This window comes from Phalangium opilio, unplaced genomic scaffold (assembly GCF_054372755.1).
Source record: "Phalangium opilio isolate 3A_F unplaced genomic scaffold, DU_Popi_V2 ptg000082l_1, whole genome shotgun sequence".
Taxonomy (NCBI): Eukaryota; Metazoa; Arthropoda; class Arachnida; order Opiliones; family Phalangiidae; genus Phalangium; species Phalangium opilio.
The window spans coordinates 13,331,131-13,355,221 of NW_028324189.1; the positions used below are offsets into that span (position 1 = coordinate 13,331,131).

At 35.3% G+C, this 24,091-nt stretch overlaps 1 protein-coding gene across 4 annotated transcripts; it reads right to left on the reverse strand.

Annotated features, from left to right (window-relative positions):
* Positions 1-919: 919 nt before the first annotated feature.
* On the reverse strand, positions 920-24,063 carry LOC149651850 (cytochrome P450 2J4-like). Of its 4 annotated transcripts, XM_089848948.1 has the most exons (9): positions 23,702-23,830; positions 22,817-23,007; positions 5,576-5,700; positions 4,518-4,624; positions 3,991-4,292; positions 3,041-3,150; positions 2,693-2,945; positions 1,640-1,824; positions 920-1,411 (listed from the first exon to the last, which is right to left on the reverse strand). In XM_089848948.1, exons 2-9 carry the CDS (start codon positions 22,819-22,821, stop codon positions 1,239-1,241), a joined length of 1,260 nt encoding a protein of 419 aa, XP_089705074.1. In that variant the 5' UTR covers positions 22,822-23,007; positions 23,702-23,830; the 3' UTR covers positions 920-1,238. The 4 variants fall into 4 exon arrangements, with proteins under 4 accessions (XP_089705074.1, XP_089705072.1, XP_089705073.1 ...); XM_089848946.1 differs by lacking the exon at positions 22,817-23,007 and having other exon boundaries at positions 23,702-24,063; XM_089848947.1 differs by lacking the exons at positions 22,817-23,007; positions 23,702-23,830 and adding an exon at positions 5,932-6,344.
* Positions 24,064-24,091: the final 28 nt, after the last annotated feature.

Below are 24,091 nucleotides of genomic sequence, written 5' to 3' on the forward strand. Positions count from 1 at the left end.
TACCGAGACGAATAGTTGTTTGGGAACCGAATATCGAATAATTGGGCTTAACTTAAAATTGCCCTTATCGAATAGTTATCGAATAGTCAGAAATAGAAGGATTAATTAAAATCAATTTAAATTATATTTAGAATTTAGATGCGCTATAGAGTAGTAGCACTTCAGGCCTATTTTCCCATAGAAACTTATACATTAAAAAGTGTAACTGCCATTACTTTTTTAAAACATTTTTAGGGTTAATATTTTTGTTTTCTTGAATAGTTAATCGAATATTTAACGAATAGTTAATCGAATATTTAACGAATAGTTAGTCGAATATTTAACGAATAGTAGGCCCGAATAGTAAAATTCACTATTCGTTATTCGTTCGAATACCCGAAATGGGGCTTATCGAATATCGAGACGGTTATTCGTCTCGATATTCGATCGAGTTATTCGTGTTACTCGAGTATTCGCCCATGCTTAGTATTTACTTCAGTCCGACTCATAATCCAATATAGAGCCCCTCCCTCCAACACGTAACGAAAAGTTTAAATTATCTTATTACCTCACTTAAACTACGTTTTGATGACGTTGCTGAAGTGGACGGCGAAAAATACGTAATTCCTTTTTACCTCTGTCGCTATGACCCGCCTCTTCTTTCATACCCCTCCGTCCCGTGGAAGGGGATCCGGGACTTTGATACGCCCCCATTACTCTGTTCTCCATTCCTACTTCTAAAATTAAATTTATCCCTGTTATTACTAAGAATCATTATTTGATTGCAAAATAATTTTAACCCAATACTTTCGGAAATGAACTACAATTTAACGAAATTGGTTAAGAATTGTTACTGGATGGTTTGCTGGAGCACGAAAAATGCGTTCAACAACTTATGACGATGTGTTGCCAAAGTCAACGCAATGGAGAAAAAAAACTGTTTAATTATTTTTAAGTTTTATTTGGTTTAATGTACAGTACATGTATTTTTATACCGTATCTTGAGAACATAATCACGGATTTTATAGATTTCAAAGATGTAAGTTTATTTGGTGTAGATTAATTTAGTGTAATTATTTTTAAATTCGAAGAAATTTTATATTTGCAGTAATATTAAATGAAAAAATTTCTAACACATCCAGGCCTATGGGTTTCACAGAAAATAGGTATAATACGGTTTTTAGGATTGCTTAGCGGGACTTGTTTTGAAGAAAAACTACGCGGTAATTATTACAATCAGTGTAATGATCTAGCTCTTGTTATCGTCGCTCAATTTTCAATGTGGGATTCGTAGGCACGATAGTCAATGATATTTCTTTGGAAAAATCCAGTCCATTAGTAGATGGCAAAAACTTAAATTTTTGAATCAGCGTTGTTAGTGTAATGAAAACTTGCATCAAAGCTAGTTTTTCGCCAGGACATTTACGTTGGCCTGTAAACAGTAAAATGAATAGAAAATTTCATCAGATTAAATAGACAATATTATTGTTGTCCCTACCAGTCTTCAAACTAAATATTTAAACTAGTTGCCCTACTCTGGATTAACTTTTAATAATCCCAAGTTTATCATAATTGAAAACTGATCCAGAGACTAAATTAATTATATTTCTACGCTTTAACCTTAGCTAATCTCAAGATTGGTAACGAAAAATTTTCTCACCATAGGAAAACGGGATATAGTTGTCGTGATTTATAATCTTTCCATCGGGACTGAGAAATCTTTCAGGATTGAATTTTTTGGGTTCAGGCCACACTTCGGGATTCATATGAATGTTCCACAGGTTCGCCATTACCACAGTGTCTACTGGTATGTCATAATCGAATATCTTTGTTGCCTTTTGAGCTCTAGAACAAATAAAACGTGTAAATTTTCTCCAGCTCTGTTGGATTAGTGTCAAATTGTCAACTATTGGTAAGGTATTTCAAAGGTAGAAAATGTAAAGCTTATGATTATGTTTAATGTTTTTGCAAATTAAACATGGTGCTATTGAGAAACAAATTAGATTGATAAATATCAAGGGCAAAGTGAAATGAAAGAAGGTTAGGCGATAAAAGAAAAGGAAATCTTACTCTTTAAGCCCCTGCGGTATACTGTGAATATTTGTGAATGCAGGCAAACCGATGTACATTTGCCAGGTTTTTACTATAAAAGCTATGATCACATAAGAGGCAGAAATGTTGATGAGCCCCCAATGCCTCAAAAGTTGAACCTAGCTTCGCCAGAAAGACCAGAAATATAACTTTATAAGAAGAGGACAGTTGCCCAAACATAGAAACGAAAGAGAAAGCGAAAGTTGGCAGCGTCGAAAAACACCATAATATTCACAAAAGAAAGCCCTCATTCACCACTTCAAATATTTCTAATTGCCTTTGTTATGACATAAGTTCATAAGATATGTTCCATGAGTTTGTCACCGGTTACTGAGAGCTTGTCATGAACTGAGGTAGGTCGTAGATTCTTGTAAAGCGACGCCTGGTGAGGTGCTGTCAAAGGCTTAGTACAGACTAAATGGGAAGATGGAATGCAAAACCGACTGTAGTCAATTCTCGCGTGGTTTTCGAACTAGATCTCAGTAAGTCTCTAGTATTACGAAGTTTAGGAACATAGCTTATAAACTTATGATATGGTTAGATAATCAAAAGTTTTAATACTATCTTTTGACGCCAATACCCCTACCCCTTTGATTTATTTAGACTATAAGAAACTACACACTTTCTTGCAGCTGACAATGGGGTAGTTTTTCTTCTTAACGTTTCTAACATAACAGGGTAGTTGTAGGGCAGTGAATCCCTATCCTTCAATGATATTTGCTTTTCAGGTCCCACGTTGCTTATAATTTCGTTGTAGGCTTTCTCCTGAATATCTTGGTGCTTTGCCAATAACATTAAGCCCCACTCTACGTTAGTTCTACTCGTTTCACTACCACCTAGCAGGAACATTTGCGAGTGGCCGTTAAGCACATTAGCTGTAACATTGAAAATTTTAATTATTTCGATTTACCATAAACAATGGTATTGTTGTGGCTTCTAAACCTTTAGAACCGTATGTCTAGTCACATACTTGTAAATCCATTTTCACCATTCGCCTTTTGGATCTGAAGTAAAAAGTGATCCATGAAATCTGATGGTTCTTCGAGCTCCATGTGCTCCTTGTGTGACTCTATTTCGGAACTAGAAACAAGAAAATTTTGGATTACTGAAGTTAACATCTACTTGTGTTAGCGAAACATTACATAAACAAAATGTACTCTGATATCATCTGATACTACTACTATACAGGGGAAAACAAGGGAAAAAACTATTTTGCATTACTCAGTGTGGTTTCCAACGTGCAAATGTTGTACAACAAAATACAACAAACTATAAGGCCTAACTTTGAGTAGAGTGCCTACCCAATTCAATACTCGTGCGATATAGTGGCCACGACACTATATGATGCCATTTGTAGCATACCATAAAATGTTCTTTTTCCCTATAGTGTAAATGAGCCCTTGCAGTGACAAATTTCACAATATCACTTGCCATAAAACTAAATAATTAATTTTACGGGTCTATTGAATGGGTTTCATATTTCTAAGGCATTTCGAAAACAACCTGAACGCGACTCATCAACCCCCCCCCCCAGTAAGGGGAGGCTTTCATTTAGTCGCGTCGCAAAGCAAAGTGAACATCGAGATTTTACCCGTTTCTTTCTTTGTCTATACACGAGTTTAAAGCTGATTTTCATAAACAGTTACTTGCCATACTTGTATGCGTGTAGAAGGGCACACACTCACAACCCAAACACACAAAACATAGGCGTATTACTCCACGTGGTTCGAAAACTATCCTCATACTGGGGAGTTTTTTTAGGAATTTATAGGAACATTTCCCTCACGAGGAGAATTTCCGTTCAGTATTACGAATGTTATAGAAAATTTTAACTAACAGTGATGGGTACTTATAATTTCCAGGATATTCTGGAAATTTTTTTAAATCTAATTTACACTTGAAAAATGGAAGATGACTTACTTCAATAAGTTTTCCATTTTGGTGATAGCCTCGTTTGGGGTTTTGAAGTTAGGCAAAAACTTGAGTATCGGTTTCAGAAAAGGGAAAGCAAATAAAGTCGAATCCGAAGCTACGTTCCGCAAAGCTTGTCGTTGATAATCATGTAGAACCTTCGATTTTGGATCGCCATCCGGTATAGTTTTTCCGCATATCATAGAGAATATAACATTATCAGATGATAAGCATAGGACTTCTCTGACATTGACATCGTTATCATAGGCGATCTTTGCATCTATTTTATGAATTGCTAGACTCAGTTGTTCCTGCAAAAATATTATCAACAAGTTTGATTCTTATTTCAAGGAACAAGCGTTAGAAATATGGATGAAATTAACCACCAATAATTTGGTTTCCCTCAAAAACTTAAGGAAACCCAAATTAAACGATTAATTATTTTCTAATTTATCGAAGGGATTTATGTGGCAGACTATTAGTTACATCTGAAATTCCATCTTCAATCTTACTGCAAATATTTAAATCGATCATACTTGAATGGCTTCTTCAATGGTGTCCTTTCCCATTCCCACATTTCTTAAAATAGTTTTGTTGAACCGTGAATGTTCCACCCAGAGTTTGCCACCCATATTCGCTACATCTAATTGTAAAATTTAATTGTTTATGAAAGATGTTTGCCTGCTATACATTAAAGGATGCGTTCTTTGGGTCATATTGATGGGAAAGTACAAAGAACATGAGGACTACAACATTTTGTCACGTAGATATGGACTCCTAAACATTAGCCGCTAATGTCAAGGAAATAGTCACACACGAGGAGTAACTCATCAGTCTTCCCATTTTGTTTAGAAGTATGAGTCGGATAGCCTTCAATCTAAGAACACTATGAAACTTTATCTAACAGAAGTGTACTCTGGTAAAGTAAAGCTAATTCAAAGTGTCATAGTGTTTTCAAGATCTACAGCACCAAGTACAAGGGTTTAGAGTTAAGGTACCTGTTATTCGCACAATGTTAACATCATTATTTAGAGGTATTGTTCAAAATGTTCACTCTTTAGTATCATCTCAGGGACATGCAGGGGCCAATGTTTTCCAACACATCTCCGAATCTAAATATTGTAGGTCTAATATTTCTTGACACTTTCCACTCAGTTTTAAACAAATAACACACCCTTCACTTTACGACAGAGTTATCAAAAACACCTTATGTAAGATATAAAAACCAGTATTATCAAAATCAAATAGCAATAACAAAGTGTGGTACTGTGGTGTATAATGAATTTTCGGTTTCTAGGTTGTTTATTTGGCCTAACTTCCTTTTTCTCTGCCCGGTTTCTCTCGTAGTACACTCGCGCTATAGTTTACTTTAGTACTCTTTCTCGTTGTTTCAGAGACAGCCTGATCAATTTCACAATTTGTTATTTCTACTCGTTTTTGGTATGGTACAGAGCATGATTGTGAAGAGCTTCAACAATTGGTGTAACCGAAGCCTTGCGGTAACGCGCTTCGGTTAACTGTTATAATAGGGCCGCGGAAACATTCATTTGGCAATTGCACTTGCAGCAATTTACTTTAAAACGATAGAACTCACTATCATATTTTTCATTAAACAAGAAAAGTCCTGGTGGTCTAGCTGATAACTCATTTTTGGAATAGGCTTCTTTAACAGCAGCCAAGTCTTCCAAAATGACAGTGTAGCGACTTCCCAGATATAACCTGAAACAATTATTTTTATTTTAGCGTCGAAAATTGTCAGTGGCCATCAGCTAGAATCGAAACCAAGTAATTTAATCATCAAATCTCTTAAATATTTTAAAGTCAGTTAAGTTTGCACGAAAAAATAAAGTTGTCAAATTGCGTTGACCTTGACTATAATAGAATTTTTTGACGATATATTCCCTGATACAAAAACATATGTAGCCTAACTCAATGAAATTTGATATTTACTCTTGCTTGTTTTTTCTGAGCAGTGACAAACGATAGGATAGTGATAAGATAGTCTTTATGGTATAAACTGATAACTGATAGATTTTAATGTAGTCAAGAACGTAAAACGACATATATTCTTCTAAAGCGACCACTGATAAGGCAATATCAGAAGTTCATACGCTATGGCTCATATCAGAAACACTAGAAGGTTTTACAAGGGGTTTAGTTGACTTCTTAGAGGTTGGAACCGCGAGCCCCTTGTCATAATCTAAATCCACAACATTAAGCTTTATCAGAAGTAAGATAAGGGACTGGAAGTAACGTGCTCTAGCATTGGTAATAGATCCTGGAACTATAGTCTGTCAAACGAAAGAAGAGCCCTGAGAAATTTGTCCAAATTGGTGTCGCCACCATCGACCCCATAGTACTTTATCAACTTGTTTTGTTTTGTCAATAGTCGTCTGTAATATAGTCTGCTATATACAGATAGGCTTAATCGCAATAGAACCAATACATTTTGCAATATATATTTAATACGTTTATGTTTCATGGTTTTCTACGACCGAGTATTAAAGAATATAAAACAAAATTAACGACAAGACACCAGTTTTATCTTTGTTGAACTAGCATTGCAATTTATTTTAATGGCATAAGTTATAGTATCTGTATATAGCAGACTATATTACAGACGACTATTGACAAAACAAAACAGGTTGATAAAGTACTATGGGGTCGATGGTGGCGACACCAATTTGGACAAATTTCTCAGGGCTCTTCTTTCGTTTGACAGACTATAGTGAACAAATTTGAGGATTTTATGCCGCTTCCATCGCGCCTAAACTAGAGAGAAAAAAATTGGTCGAGTTCCAAAAAATTTTTATACCCCCTTCCCCTGAACCTAAAGCCACGGAACACAGACGCGTGTGCTTGAATCTAGTTCGGCCGTCTACCGCCACGAGTGTCTCACGTTTTGGAGGGAAAATTCAGAAACCGCTACTAGAGGGCCAACCGTCGGTGTGTTATCAAGAATATTCACTTTCGCCAAGTGATGAATTTGGTTACCTCGGTACTTCTAGTCCCTCATCTTACTTCTGGATTTATGAATAAGAATAACCCCTAATTAAGCATGAATATACTGAATGTAAAAGTTGAAACATTGTTCAGTCTAACAAGTTGGGAAAACCAAAATATTACCTCTCCGATCCGAGACGAATTTACTTTCCAGCTAGTGAGAAAAACCGGAAATACGTAGTTCAAATTAGCGGGATATTGCGAAGGTCATTTGTAAAGGTTTAATCGTTTAACATTTCCCTGTGTATCCTCATAATTCTAATGAGGACCTAATATCTATCACTTGAGTGTGTATATAACTTTCGGCTCACTCTGAACCGTTAATACCTCTTGTAAGAGGACACAAAACAAGGTCAATTCTGGTTTAACTCTAGGGTATCTTATTTCATAGACCCAATCGCTTCAACACTTAGAGAGAGAGAGAGGCGAAGTACTAAAATCCATATCATGTAGTGAAGTTAAAAGTTGTGTTTACACTATATATAAATGTAGTAAAGCTGAATTAAAAAGTAAACACCAAATTTGAAATGTTAATATAAAAGATGTTCTTGGAATATTGAGATGAAACAGAGCTTTATAGCTACACAACTACTTAAAAAATCGTAATGCCGAAAAATATTTAAACTATTTCCATTTAATATTCTGCAAAAAAATGTTATCGTTTTGTAAGAGATCTTTTCATCCTACTCGCTTTATATTAACTTTGATATTCGTGTAGTGTTTCGATTCAGATGCAATCTTCATTACTCGTTCTATATAAACTCTCACTTGTGTCATTACATAGAAAGAAGTTAATCTTAAATAATTAATTAAATATAACTGATATTAATTATTTTAATCGTCAGTATTTTACGTTAATTATAGTTAAGTCGGTTTAAGAAACTTAATTCCTAAAATAATTTTAAACATAGCTATATTTAACGTTATACTTCTAGGGAACACGTATATCAGAACTTTTGTAAATTTAGGGTATATAAGGCGATTGATTCACACTAAACGATAAGAAAATGCGCAATTGCGTGAACCTTTGGTGGAAGCCCTGCCATTGGGAGGCTAGACGTTTCTCGTAACCCTAGCCGCTCGCCGCGTACATCTTAATCCTAACGATGATGGAGTAGAAGCCATTGTGACAGATTGGTGTCTATGTGGTATAGACGAAAGACCAGTAGATGATGGTGTTAGAAGCCGCCAATAAGAACAGATTGGTGTATATGTGGTTGTTGTTAGAAGCCAATAAATACTAAGGGTGTTGAGTGAAACAATTGGCGGTTGGTCAGCAGATGAAGGTATAACGACTAGTTACTGATTGACGTTAGTAGTATATAAATGAGAGAACGGGATGGGTATGAATTTGCCATAGAGATAACATGGGGTATGATACCCTATGGGAAAATTAACATTGGGTATGAAAATTCGACGGTCTCGAATTTTTCCGAAGCGGCTTTTTTGTGCACCTTGGACGGCACGGAGAGTACGTAAGTTTCACGGTAAAATGAGAACAGAGCGGGACGGGTTAGTAATAACATTGAGGGAAAATTAACATTGGGTATGAAAATTTGTCGGCCTCGAATGTTTCCGAAGCGGCTGTTTTGTCTACCCTGGACGGCGCGGAAAGTACGTAAGTTTCACGTTAAAATGAGAAAAGAGCGAGACGGGTTAGTAATAACATTGAGTGTATAATTTCGACTCGATTTCTCTGAATTGGCTCTCTTGGACGGCAAGGAGAGGACGTAAATTTTAAGGTTAAAAAAAAAAAGACAGAGAGATAGCTCTAGTTTCGTTACGATGAGAGAACTCGAGGTTTGGAATTTCATAAATTGTTTATGCGTGCATTTCACCCATACGAGACAGTTGTCTGCGGCGGTGGTGTTTTTTTAATTAGATAAATCGGATTATAGGAGAGAAGAAAATTAAGCTAAATTTTGACGGTCTTTGAACAAATCGCGTACGGTTGGATATAAGAGATGGGGAAAGTTGGGTATACGTACAGGGTGATAGAAGAAACATGAGGCATGGATGAGGGATATACCCTATGGAATATTACCATAGGTATATACATGTATATACATATTATATGGATTATAGTATTATTAAGGTACAGTTTTCAAATAATTTCTTGTTTAGCCGAGCATAGAAACGGTTTGAAAAATAAGAAATACTTTTGTGCTCTTCAAAAATGTATCCTATTCTTCACGTGGATTTATAAACATCAAGATTATGTAAATTCTTTATTGGTAAATGAAAAGTTTTGCCACCTCATAGTACGGTACAGGCCGACAAAGGTAGTACGGAGGGTCCGTACACAAATCGACGAGGGAGATTGGATTCTTACCGTTTCAGAGTACGGGGGAAGACCGAATTAATTGTTCGACAATTATATGCCTAATTATCGATGCTTCCCTGGGATATTACGGGAGTCTGGTTTCGATTAGGGTTCGAAAATTACGGTAATTTTGGAAAATGGTAAATTACGCCGTAATTTACCGCGTAAATTACCGTTCATGCTAATTTACGAAAATTAAAAAATTAAATTATATTGATCGTTTTTAAGCTAAATAATGAAAATATCACTTGAACACAGCTATTCTTTTTATAGCATAGTGTTTTAAAAAAATATTTAAACACCGAGTTTTGATGTTTGCAGCTCAAAATACTTTTGAACAGCAACATCCACTTTCTTCTTCTTACCAATTTTGCGAATTTTTGCTATTTCACGTTTTTAGAACAAAATTCTAGAGAAGGGCCGATAACAGTTTAGTCAAATTTCGGTGCCGATATTGGTATCGGTATGGGCCCATCTCTAGAAAATTCTAACAACTACAGCTTTCCAGGTCAAGCAAACGAACTCGACAGCAAGAATAGACGAGAAAATCAAATTTCATTTCCTTAATCAAATTTTACCCACGTTTGCCGTTCAACCTTTTATGACTCACTCATATATCATGGGAAGAAATAAGTGTGCATGCACGGGTAGAGCAAAATATATGTTTCAAGTTACGAATATAATGGGTGTTACTACCCATTTAATTTCATTCTTTATTCGTATCTGGTTTCGCACACATTTTGGAAAACGACATATAATATGGCTGAAAATGTTGTCAAATACTAAATTCAATTAAAAGGTGCGGTTGGATGATATTTTCATTGAAAATTACTGTTAAATAACTAATTTCAATAAGAAATTCTGCTTTTAAAATAAAATTTGGTTGAAACTATTGTAAAATTATTAAAACGTGTTGTTAAATAAGTAAAAATTATATAAAAGTGTTGTTAAATTAGCAAAAAATAGATAATTGTTAATAAATTACTATAAATTATGGTTTAAAGTTTCGATAAATGAGAAAAATATGGTTACATGTCGTTAAATGACTAAAATACGCTAAAACATGAATGAAAATGTCGTTAAATGGCTTTAATATAAAAGGAAACGATGTTAAATGACTGAAAAGCGGTTTAAAGTGTAGTTAATTTACTGAAGTGCGGCTTAAAGTGTTGATAAATGCCTAAAAAGTGGTAGAAAGTGTTAATAAATGAATAAAAAAGTGGTTTAAAGCTACGTTGAATTACGATAATATGATAGAAAATTATGTTAAAGGACCGAAAAGCTGTTTGAAGTGTTGTCAAATGACAAATAAAAGTGCTAGGATGTGTCGTTAAATGAATTAAAGTTAAACATGAAAGACAAGGCTTAAAATTCCTCGATATCCAAACATATATGAAGGATGCTATGGGACCAGAATGAATACGAATTGGACGAACTAACTAGAATCGTCCCAAGCATATCGGAAACAGGGGCTAGAAAAACAAGTATATCATTCCGAATATTTTGGAAAAACAATTATAAACTTCGAAGACTTAGGCTGCCCCAAGTACAAAGACTTGTCTTATCACGGTTCAGATTGGGTGGAAATATCACTCTGATAATAAATTGTGCATTATTCAAGCGCACAAATTGAAACTATGGAATGTGTAATATTTATCCCACGAAATAATCAGGGTGCGATGTTATTATCTGATATATATTAGGCCATTTGGCCAACATTTTCTCCCAAGCCTCGAGAGGAAGCGAAAATTCTTTAAGGTTATTCTTATTAATGTTTTATGAGGTCCATCACCACATGATATCCAATAAGGCCTACAATTATTTTGCGGAATTTTTTTTAACTATGTCTAACCTCGATTGTCTAAAAGTATAAGACTTTTTTCAATATAATATGGTTGAAAACTTTTTGAAATACTAAATTAAATTAAAAGGTGCGGTTGGAGGACATTTTCATTAAAAATTTCTGTTAAATAACTAATTTCAATAAGACGTTCTGCTTTTTGAACAAAACGTGGTTGAAACTGTTGAAAATTATTAAAATGTGTTTTTAAAAAAGGAAAATTATAAAAATGTGTTGTTAAATAAGTTAAAGTTAGATAATTTTTGATAAATTACTATAATATATGGTTGAAAGTTTCGATAAATGACAAAAAGATGGTTGCATGTGCTAATAAATGATTTAAATGTGGTTGAAAGTGTCGTTAAGAAACTAAAAAGAAGTTAAAATTTCGTTAAATGACAAAAACCTGAATGAAAATGTCGTTAAATGCCTATAATATGTTAGAAAATGATGTTAAGTGACTGAAAAGCGGTTTTGAGTGTTGTAAAATGAATAAAAAGTGGTTGAACGTGTCGTTAAATGAATAAAAAGTGGTTGAAGGTTTCGTAGAGTCACTAAAATATGAATGAAAATGTCGTTAAATGACTATAATATATAATAGAAAACGATGTTGAATGACTGAAAAGCGCCTTGAAGCGTAGTTAAATTACTGAAAATATTTGAAAATGACTAAGAAATGGTTGAAAGTGTTGATAAATGATTAAAAAGTGGTTCAAAGCTTCGTTAAATGACTATAATATGATAGAAAATTATATTAAAGGACCGAAAAGCTGCCTGAAGTGCTGTCAAATGACAAAAATTGCTAGAAAAAGTTGTTAAATGACTAAAAACAGGTTGAAAGTTTTGTTAAATTAATAAAATGGTGATGAAATTGTTGATGAATGCCTAAAAAAGTGGTTGAAGGTTTCGTAGAGTGACTAAAATATGAATGAAAATGTCGTTAAATGACTGTAATATAATAGAATACGATATTAAATGACTGAAAAACGGTATGAAGTGTAGTAAAATTACTGAAATGTAGTTGAAAGTCTTGATAATTGACTAAAAAGTGGGTGAAAGTGTTGATTAATGACTAAAAAGTGGTTCAAAGCCTCGTTAAATGACTATAATGAGATCGAAAATTATTTTAAAAGAACGAAAACTTTTTTGTAGTGTTGTCAAATGACAAAAAAGTGCTAGGAAGTGTCGTTAAATGACTATAATATAAAAGAAAACGATGGTAAATGACTGAAAAGCGGTTTGAAGCGTAGTTAAATTAATGAAAAGCAGTTGAAAATGTTGATAAATAACTAAAAAGTGGTTTAAAGTGTTGATAAATGACTAAAAAAGAAAAACGTGGTTCAAAGCTTCGTTGAATGACAATAATATAATAGAAAATTACGTTAAAGAACCGAAAAGCTGTTTGAAGTGCTGTCAAATGACAAAAAAATGCTAGGAAGTGTTGTTAAATTACTAAAAACTGGTTGAAAGTGTTGCGAATGATAAAAAAGTGGTTGAAAGGTATAAATGTCTAATGTTTGACTCTAAGGCGCTGTAAAAACATACGGAAAGCGTGTTAAATTAACAAATTCAGTCAAAATTTTGGTTCTGTGTAATGAAAAACCAAAAAAAAAACAAAAAAAAAAATAAATAAACAGTTTATAGGAAGAGTTGAAAGAAAATTTTTTCTAGCATTATTTGAAACATAGTATATGAGATTCGCCAGCATGTACGTGATTGGTTGAATTTAACATATTATAGAAAGACGCTACATGGCATGAGCTTATAAAATAAAACGCAGATCCCAACATAAGGCAATTCTTCAAGCTGTCCACAATATTTCTAAATAGGTCAACCAATTTAATACCTTAACGTAATTAATTAAAACCATTTTAATCGATTTAACCAGCTTTGATCAAATATTTTCTATACGAAGTGAAAATGTCACTTTTTGGTGGGCATCGTCCACCGATACATCACTAATTTAAATGGTGTAGGTGTCCCAATGCTGATGAAGTCGACGGAGATGGACGGCTGAGCACGTCATATATATGCACATAAGTCTAACTTCAAAGATAAGAAATAACGTTCGTATGTAAGTCCATCACCACACAATATCATACCCAATAGGGCCTATAATTGTTTTGTGGATTTTCTTTAACAATGTCTGGCCTAGAATTTCTAAACGTTAAAGATATCTATCAATAAAATACGGTTGAAACGTTGTCAAATACTAAATTTCATTAAAAAACGGTTGGACGAGAAATGTTTCATTGAAAATTGATCTTAAATAACTAATTTAAATAGGAAGATCTGCCTTTTCTATAAAATACGGTTGAAAGTGTTGTTATATGAGTAAAAGGTAGTTGCAAGTGTTAGTATTGACTAAAAGTGGTTGAAAGTCTTTATAAATGAGAAAAAATGGTTTTAATGACTTTATAGTGGTTGAAAGACAACAACAAGGTTGAAAATATCGTACGAATAAAGAATGAAATTAAATGGGTAGTAACACCCATTATATTCGTAATTTGAAACATATAGCTTATAGATATACCGTATATTTTCCTTGAAAACTATAACTTAATAATATCCATCCATGTTATATTTTAAAGGGTGTATATACCACTCGATATATTCCATAGGGTATATCCCTCATCCATGATCCATGTTCGTTCTATCACCCAACTTTCCCGATCTCTTATACCCCGCCGTACCCGATTTGCTCAAAGACCGTCATGCTATAACTTAATTTTACATCACGCCAAAAAAATTCCTTTTCTTCTCTCCTATAATCCGATTTACCTCTCTTAATTACAAAATACACTTCACCGCAGACAACTGTCTAGTACGGGTGAAACGCACGCATAAACAAATTATGAAATTCCAGAAACTAGAGATCTCTCGTTATTTTTTTACAGTGAAACATGCGCCCTGCCCTTGCCAACCAAGAGAGCCGATTCAGAGCAATTGAGACGAAATTACACACCCTATGTTATTTCCATTGTCCTAACCCGTCCCGCTCCGTTCTCATTTTACCGCGAAACTTAGGTATTCTCCATGCCGTCCAAGGTGCACAAAACTACGGGTAGCAACACCCATTATACATATAATAATTCGTTTTTAAGAAATATAGCTTGTAGATATACTGTAGATCTTCCTTGAAAACTGTACCTTAATAATACTATAATCCATAGGCATGTATATCCATGTTAAAGGTTGTATATATCTATCTTAATACTCCATAGGGCGAGGGGTCGGACATGGAGCGATTTTGTGTACGGGATTTCAAGATTTTGGGATTTTCAAAATGATTTTGGAATTTTGACTTGGATTTTAGGATTTTGACCTGAATTTTAGGATTTTAGAATTTTGACATGGATTTTAGGATTTTGAGTGGGAATTTGGAACTTTGACCAGGATTTTAGAATTTTGACCAGGATTTTAGGATTTTGATTGGAATTTGGAATTTTGACCAGGATTTTGGGATTTTGATTGGGAATTTGGAATTTTGACCAGGATTTTGGGATTTTGATTGGGAATTTGGAATTTTGACCAGGATTTTGGGATTTTGAACGGTATTTTGGGAATTTGACCCTTATTTTACGATTTTGAACGGTATTTTGGGAATTTGACCCTTATTTTAGGATTTTGAACGGTATTTTGGGAATTTGACCCTTATTTTAGGATTTTGAACGGTATTTTGTGAATTTGACCCTTATTTTAGGATTTTGAACGGTATTTTGGGAATTTGACCCTTATTTTAGGATTTTGAACGGTATTTTGGAAATTTGACCCTTATTTTAGGATTTTGAACGGTATTTTGGAAATTTGACCCTTATTTTAGGATTTTGAACGGTATTTTGGGAATCTGACCCTGATTTTAGTTTTCAACTTATTATTATAGTGTTCTGAGCGCTGAATTTTATGCCAGTGTCGGATTTCAATCCCAAGTATATTGTTTTCATTCAATTTACAATACTACCACTTAAGCGTAGTGTAAAAACCGAAATTTAAAGTTAAAAGTAGATCACCTATTCATCATATTTTGACACCATATTTAATGCATATCAGGGGAAAGGCGCTAGTTATGTTAACAAATAAGCGGACCGTCACAACAAATCCGTTTTAGAACCCTTAAAATTAAATTGATTTTTATTACTTATAACACTCGGCCTATCTACTAGTTTTCATCGTAACATGTTGAAACAATTAAGAAGTAGAAACTTATCCGACAGTTATCTGTAGAATAATAGAACAAGTTGCGAAACCAAAATAAACCTCTCCGAGGTCAGACGAGGGCTAACTACCAAATTAAGAGGTTTTTCTTAAATAAATATAGTTTATATTAATTATTTTAATCGTCAGAAATGTACCTTAGTTCTAGTTATGTCGTTTTAAGAAATTTTATTCCTAGAATAATTTTAAACATAGCTATTTTTAATGTTTGATTTCTAGCGACCATCTTTTTCACTGATTTTGTAAATTTATAAGGCAATTGGTTCATATTAAATGATAAGACAAGTTGGGAAACAAAAATAAACCTCTCCGAGTCGAGACGCAATTTAAAGGGACCGTCCATAAACTACGTCACGCGAAAAAAAGCATTTTCTGACCCCCCCGTCCCCCCAGATCACGCTTCGTCACGCTTTTCTCAGACCCCTCCCCTAAAAACCACGTCACATTTCTTTAACCCCCCCCTCTGCACTATGATTTGTCTTAATTTACAAATTTAATTTGATTAATTTCTTAAGTGATATGCCGCTCTCGCAGAAATATTTTGCTCGGCTGAAAATTCAAGTTCTCTTCTGTTTTAAGCTTTTTCCCTCTGATTGACCTTGAGAATTTTAATGTCTGGATGTGCTTTTTATAACCTTCAAAAAAGTTCCATAAAGCTTAGTTAAAGGGGCACACTTTTTAGGTTTCGACACTGTCACCGAAAACAGACTAATCGAGCTTGAGATTTAGAAAATTTGCCAAAGAAACTAAACCATTTCAATCGGCATTGGGATTTGATTCATCCTCACAAATAATAGGGGCGAATAAACAGAGAGTTTACGCTGTTTATTTTAAATGCGCTATTTAAATTGGCTATAAAAAGGTGTAAATAGTAGAAAATTGCTTAAATTTTCTACTATTTAAGCGATGATGGAATAACAATTTTGGTAAATTATTGTAACGGTGGACTATGGAATGTTGTCTTTCCCTCTTCTATAACATAAGAGAGCCAATCGGCCTCTTACTGACTTCGTAACAAAATAAATGCTAAATGTGACGTCACGCATAGAAGAACCCCTCCCTCCCCCTTGTCACGGACCGTCACAAATTTAGAAACCCCCTCCCCCCATAAGAGTGTGACGTAGTTTATGGACGGTCCCTTACGAGATTTTCCTTAAAAAATTAAATAATCGTCATTAATTTACCTTAATTCTACCTAAATCTTTTTAAAAAAACTTTATTCCAAAAGTCATTTTAAACATAGCTATTGTTGATCTTTGAATTCAAGCGTATGCCTCTATCTTTAACAACTTTGGGAATTTAGTTATAAGCAAACCCGCAATTGCGTTATCCTTTGGTGGAAGCCGTGCCATTGGGAGGTAAGAAGTTTTTCGTAACCCCAGCCGATCGCCGCGTACTTCTTAATCCTAACGATGGGAGTAGAAGCCAAAAATTGCTTTCTGTGAACACGTTTGCTCCGATTGGCCAAATGCGGACGCGGTGACAGACTCACACACACCCCCAGATCGTACGTCCAGTGTAAGGCCTCTCCGTGACGTCAACGTCACTCGGCGAGGTAAAATGCCGCAATTGCTTGATCACTGATCAGTTGGTGGAAGCCCTGCCATTGAGAGGCTAGGCATTTCTCGTAACCCTAGCCGATCGGCACGTACATTTTAACCCTAACGATGATGCTGGAGTACATGCTAATACTGTGAACTGCAAATGCGGTTCGGATATTGCGAATACCTTTGCTCCGATTTTGGAACTGCAAACGCGGTGACAGACACACAGATAAGTCCATTGTAATAGCTTTCAGTGAGCTCTAAAGCTGGTGTCGAGCGTTTAATTCATCTGTAGATCATGGAAGATTAAGGAAGACAAGTTGGGAAAACCAAAATTTTACCTCTCCGTGTCGAGAAGATTATATAACCTTAAGTATCCAATGAAAACGTCGACCTTTTTGCCCTCATCCTTTCCCGCGCTTTGCGCGTCCGCATTTCATCCTTACTCTCAACATTATCTTCTTCCATTTTACATAAAAAAATCAAATACTCACAAAATGAAGCGGCAAAAACCTGCTCGCTCTTTACAAGCACTTAATTTGACTTAATATCCAATTTCCAACAACAATATATACCGGTAGTTTAATTGACAACCTACTAGCATCGAAATTCTCATTAAGAATGGCTCCCGCGGATAAAAAAGGGCAATTTTCAACTAGGTGGGCGTTATCTCATTAGATTTGAAAAATATCACTTGTCTTTTTTACCAATGCCTAACCGTTTGGATTTTTTTAAAGCAATCTTAGCACCAAAAAATATTTTTTGATACAAAATAAATGTTTTATATTCTTATTAAGAATAAAACAAGAGGATAAAAAAGGTCTGTCATCTCGTAATTTTTTAAGCTTTTATCATGATTAGTCTATACAACAGTAACAAGGAGTATAAACCTATTAGTGGAAGCAGTATTTTTTTCCGAAACAATCTCGCTTATGTTTATCCTCTCTAGACTTCGCTAAAAACGTATTACTCCTACGTAAAATATTAATAAACAGGCAAGGATTCATACCATTAAAGAAGGAGCGCAATATTATCCATATTTTCATTTCATATACAGAGAAAAGAAATTATTATGTTTCTGAGAGGAGCTTCCCAATTTTGTTGTTGTTTTGAAAAATATATCGCAATGCACGGGCCTTGATAGATATAGGAGGCAATGAATGAAATGTATCACAATGCACGCGCCTTGATAGATATAGGAGGCAATGAAGGAAATATATCGCATGCACGGGCCTTGGTAGATATAGGAGGCAATGATAATCTCTCTCTTTGCACGAGAGGTTTATCTTTAATATTTAAATAAATATAATTATTTTAATCTTCAATAATTAACATTAATAATAGTTAAATCGTTTAAAATAAAGTTATACCTATTATCATCTCAAACTTTGCTAATATTGACGTTTAAAGTGAAGGGTACCCATCTTGCCCGCCTTCTTCAAATTTTGGGGTATACATACGATTCGTTTCCATTATTATAGGGTCAGCTGCCCTAATTTGGAACAGCTCTAATTTGGAACACTTTTCTTAAAATCGTCATAACTTAAGTTTGAGAGCTTCAAATTAATATTTTAAGGGCTCATTTGGAAGAATGAACATCCCTCTATCCATAAAACACGGCCTCAAGACTCTATCATAAATTCCAGATAAGATACAAGCATAATTAGACAACCTCATATTTTGCATAATTTATTTTTTCCAAAATGAAGGGAAAGTTCTCCCATGGGTCTCGGGAAATAAGCTTTCACGGCCAATGGGAGAAACATAGGCTTACGAAAATGATTCCATTGAAAACTTCGGATCTTTCTCTTCAAATTAAACACTTTAAACGCCAGGTTAGGCCCAAAAATTATTGAGAAAACTCGAATAGAAAATATGTCCTCATTTGCCTAAAATGGAACACCCCGATACACGAAAATTTAATCTATCTTTTTACATCCATAACTAATGTTTTACTCACTAAAGGACAACAAAAAGACCTTAGAAGATGCGTTGATTCATTACCTGTTTAATACTTTTGGTTCCGTTAGCGTAGATTAAGATGCGGAAAAGATAAGGGTATTATCAGCCCAGTGTCCAGATTTAGTCATAAACGTGATGCCAATTTTAGCTGATTTAGCATGTTTCGCCTAGTGATATTGGGTTTCAAACACCGTATCATGACTCATTTGATGTAAAATGTAGATTCGACACAATTACGCCACAAAAACATAACAGTGTAGGTTACTTTGATCTAACTTGGTAATTATTTCATTCGAAATACCGTTAGAGTGCATTTAATTTAATGGCAAAATTACAATGTTTAACCGTAGTGAACTGACAGCGCGCCAATTTTTGAAGCTTTAAGCAGATGACACTCAGTGCCCTTTAAAATATATGTACAGGTATAAAATGGAAAGCGTTGGTCGCTAGATGGTCGTAGCATCGCTAACAAATTATATTTGCTTATTATTAGTTGCAAAAACACGGATATTTTCGTATTCAAATTAGGGTGTTCCAAATTAGGACGGGGGCGTTCCAATTTAGGACGAACTGTTCCAAGTTAGGGCTGAAATCGATCTTTTTTAAAACCCATTTTGCAGGAAAAGTACGCGTCTTAGCAATCTGAAAATGGGTGCAATCGATCGGCAATAGTTCAAACTTATTGTAATGGTCTGCTTGTTCACTTCAGTAACTTATTTGTTACTGAAAAATCTGACTTTCCAAAAAGTTTGAGAAAGTGTTCCAAGATAGGGCTACTGACCATAGTAAGGAAAAAGCGCAATTGCGAAAACCTTTGGTGGCCGATCCCACCTTAGGGAGGCTAGACGTTTCTCGTAACCCTAGCTGATCGCCGCGTATATCCTTAAACCAAACGATGATAATGGACTAGAAGCCAATGATACAGATTGGTGTCTATGTGGAATAGACGGAAGACCAGTGGATGGTGGTGTGTTAGAAGCCAGTGTAAGTGCAGACTGGTGTCCGTGTGGGATGGACAAAGACCAGAAGATGGTGGTGTGAGAACTCAAGTAGAGAACACGTCTGCTCCGATTTGGAAACTGCGAATGCGGTCACGTGGGTGTAACAACGGACAGACAGACACACAGACAGACACACAGACACGGCCGTTACAGAACCTCTCCTGGACTACGTCACACGGAGAGGTAATTAAGGATAATGGGGGAGGATACTTATAAGGCCAGGGTTGTAAGAGGTATTAAAATCTAATATCCCTGGTAAGGTGAACTCCTAATAGCTTGGGCTGTTAGCCATCAACAACAGGCGGATGGGGAGGGTTCAAAAACGCTGAAACGTATCCGTGTAAAAATCTTGCCAGGAGCTTGATTTCCTTTTCAAACATCGTGTTCGCGCACATTTCGTCGCCTCTTGAGTTTTAGCAAGAAGCTGTTTTAGATTTTAATACAAACTTCGTGATTTTGAAGTTTTTTTTACTTTGAAAGGGATTTTAGAATTTTCATTCGGATTTTAGGATTTTCATTTGGATTTTAGGATTTTAACTTGGATTTTAGGATTTCCATTTGGATTTTAGGATTTCCATTTGGATTTTCGGATTTTAACTTGGATTTTAGGATTTCCATTTGGATTTTCGGATTTTAACTTGGATTTTCGGATTTTCACTTGGATTTTAGGATTTTGACTTGGATTTTGAGATTTTAGAATTTCTAAAGGGATTTTAGGATTTTAAACGGGATTTTAGGATTTTAAACGGGATTTTAGGATTTTCAAAGTTATTTCAGGGTAAGTGTACGGGATTTTGGCCGAAGTCCGACCCCTCGCCATAGGGTAGGGCTGTGCGAATAGTACTTTTTAAGGTATTCGTCGAATACCAAATAGCAGTGTTTTTGGGAGCCATCTCTCGGCTCGGAATGGGAAAATGACCAAATAATTTGACCAAATAGTGTGAAGTTCAAAAATTCGACCAAATTTAAATTTCTATAAAACTATTCTACCAAATTTCAAAATAAATAATGGGACACGGAAAGGTACTTTTGAACAGCTGAAAACTTATTTTTGAACGAATCAAAGGTTTTATTTTAATCAAAGTTAGGTTAGTTGTCAATATATCCCTACTCGCTTTGCAATGTATGACCTCTTCCATGATACTATATTTTTTAATAGGTATACTATAGTGACATATTATTAGGAAGTTCAATATAGTTAGCTCCGCAGCGAGAAGTTGATGATAACCAGTATCCTTTAAGTTAAAACCTTTAATTTTTTGATCCTTGTCTATGAACTTCTAAAGACTGAGTGGCTATAGCCTCCTAGATCACGCGACTCTGTGAACGCGGGTAATACTTAACAGTAGCCACGTCAGAATTTTAAGGGTGTGTCTGCCCAGTCGCGTCATCTATTAGGCCACGGTCCAGCGGACATTATCACAGCGCCCATAGGGATAGGACTAGGAGCATAACATTTATGTTTCTATCTCTATGACAGCGCCCTCAAATTCACAAAATCAACAGAAAAATTCAAAAACTGGTTGCGAATACCAAATAATTTGGTCAATAGACTGTTAAAAATATTCACTTTCAAATTGTTTTATCCGCTATAGAATAGTCGGTTTTTCGAAGCTCATTATTTGGTATTCTAGAATTTTGAAAATCATTATTCGATTCGTCGGTGCGAATAGTAAACGTCAATTTTGACCAAATTATTTGGTCCGACCAAATAGTAACGAATAGTCTGCACGGCCCTACCATAGGGTATATCCCTCATCCATGCCTCATGTTTTTTCTAACACCCTTTACGTATGCCCAACTTTTCCGATCTCTTATACCCCACCGTACGCGATTTGTTCAAAGACCTTCAAAATTTAGCTTAATTTTGCATCACGCCAAAAACATAATCTTTTTCTTCTCTCCTGTACTCCGATTTACTTTTCTTAATTAAAAAAAACACACCACCGTAGACAACTGCCTCGTATGGGTGAAAGTCACGCATAAACTTCTGAATCATAAACCATATATGTATACTGTACAACTGGTATGGATAATTTACGATTATACCAGGATTTTCAATAGAACCAGTAAAAATTAATCCATATTTGAATCCTCCATCGACTCCGAGGTATGCACTAACCGTGATATTTAGTCGGCCTCTCCCGTACCCTTGGATCGGTGAAATTAAAAACAATCCCCTTTTTACCTGGTTCAGAAAAATTATATACCCTATAGTCAATGTTGTATGTACAATCTCTATGGAGAATTTATAATGCGCGCTCTTTATACTAAAAACGTTCTCCTCTCTCTCGGAAGGGAAATTTGAGAACTCGTCGCTCTGTCTCGAAACCAGACTCCCGTAATATCCCAGGGAAGCATCGATAATTAGGCATATAATTGTCGAACAATTAATTCGGTCTTCCCCCGTACTCTGAAACGGTAAGAATCCCATCCCCCTCGTCGATTTGTGTACGGACCCTTCGTACTACCTTTGTCGGCCTGTACCGTACTATGAGGTGGCAAAACTTATACACCCAATGTTATTTCTATGGTCCTAACCCGTCCCGCTCTGTTCTCATTTTACCGTCAAACTTACGTACTCTCCATGCCGTCCAAGGTGCACAAAAGAGCCGCTTCGAAAAATTTGGAGACCGTCGAATTTTCATACCCAATGTTAATTTTCCCATAGGGTATCATACCCCATGTTATCTCTATGGAAAATTCATACCCATCCCGTTCTCTCATTTATATACTACTGACGTTAAATAAGATAGGTAAAACAATGAAATAAAGTTTTCGGAATTTCTGTGTACTGCGAACGCGGTCCAGAAATTGCGAACACGTTTGCTCCGATTTTCCAACTGCGAACGCGGTGACAGACACACACACAGACACACACACACAGACACGTCCAGTGTAAAACCTCTCCTTGACGTCATCGTCACTCGGAGAGGTAAAAAATTACATCATTTGTTTAGTGTCAATGAGAAAACCGGTGCAAGTCCGGTTTTCTCAGCTAGAGCGCTATAAAATAAAGAAAGACTCTGAAACTTGTGCGTAGTGAATAACATAACAGCAATAATTAAAGGTGCACTGTTCACTTGTTACTAACTAGTCAAAACGTTTTTAGACGCAGCCCTGCATGATGAGGAAAAGCTGAAAGGTACAAAAACGCAAAGAGTTTTATTAGTTTAGTGTTGACCATAACTTCCAAATTTTCTTGTTTTGCAAAATCTGTATCTATAACATGGAAATAAAGCTAATAGCAGAAGGAGATAATAGAAGAAGGATGACACTCTGTATCCTCTTAATACTTTAGTTATGTAACGTCATTCTTCCCAGGCTCACCCTTTTCGTTTGCTTTCCCGCTCATCAAACTCCAGATGGGCATCGCACCGTAAGGTGAATTCTATAATTCTTTGGCACTAAATCCCCAGAAATCAACCCACAAACCTCGTCTTGGGGTGGGACAAAAATCCACAAGTGCGTCTTGCCAAATAGTTAAACGCTAATAGAGTAATAATGAGGGAACTATTTATCGTGTATGTGATTCGGTTTAGTAACCTTGCTCCAAATGTTCGGATGTTGGGAAGAATGACGTTACACTTACACCGCTTTGTGGTACACTTCTCTCGAAGAGAAGTATTATATACTTCTGCTAATAGTGACATTTAGCGCTATGGCCGATGAGAAAGTCATTCTTTGTTAACACCCTATATTTCTTGTGGTAAAACCAAAGCTCTTATATCATAAAGGTAGCAGCAAAGCCGGCGCATTTTGCTTTACTTATTTTAAAGATTTATTGAGTTATTTGTTGTTTAGCCCCTAAGGTAAGAAAGAGCCTACATACCCAATCACATTACCATATTCCTTTTTTAGTTCCATAAACCTCTTATAAGGGCGTTTGCCCATAAAGGAAACATATCCTACAATAGGTAGTCCCTTTGGTCCAGGTGGTAAATTCAGTTTTTTACCGCTCAATTGTTTTAAAAATACTAAAATTAGAAACGAAACCACTAGCACGATGAAAGAGTTTGTTACGAATTCCGGTGACCAGATATTATCAAACAAAGACATTGTTTCTTTCGTTAATGATTTAATAAACGTTTATAAATCAAGTCGAAATGAAAGCTTTATGTTAGCGGACTTCTAAAATCGCGCACAGTCCACTCAAAATGCGTTTACGAATGAAATCTGTTTAGACTCTTTTGATTATTCCACTTGAAAAAGTTCTCCTAGA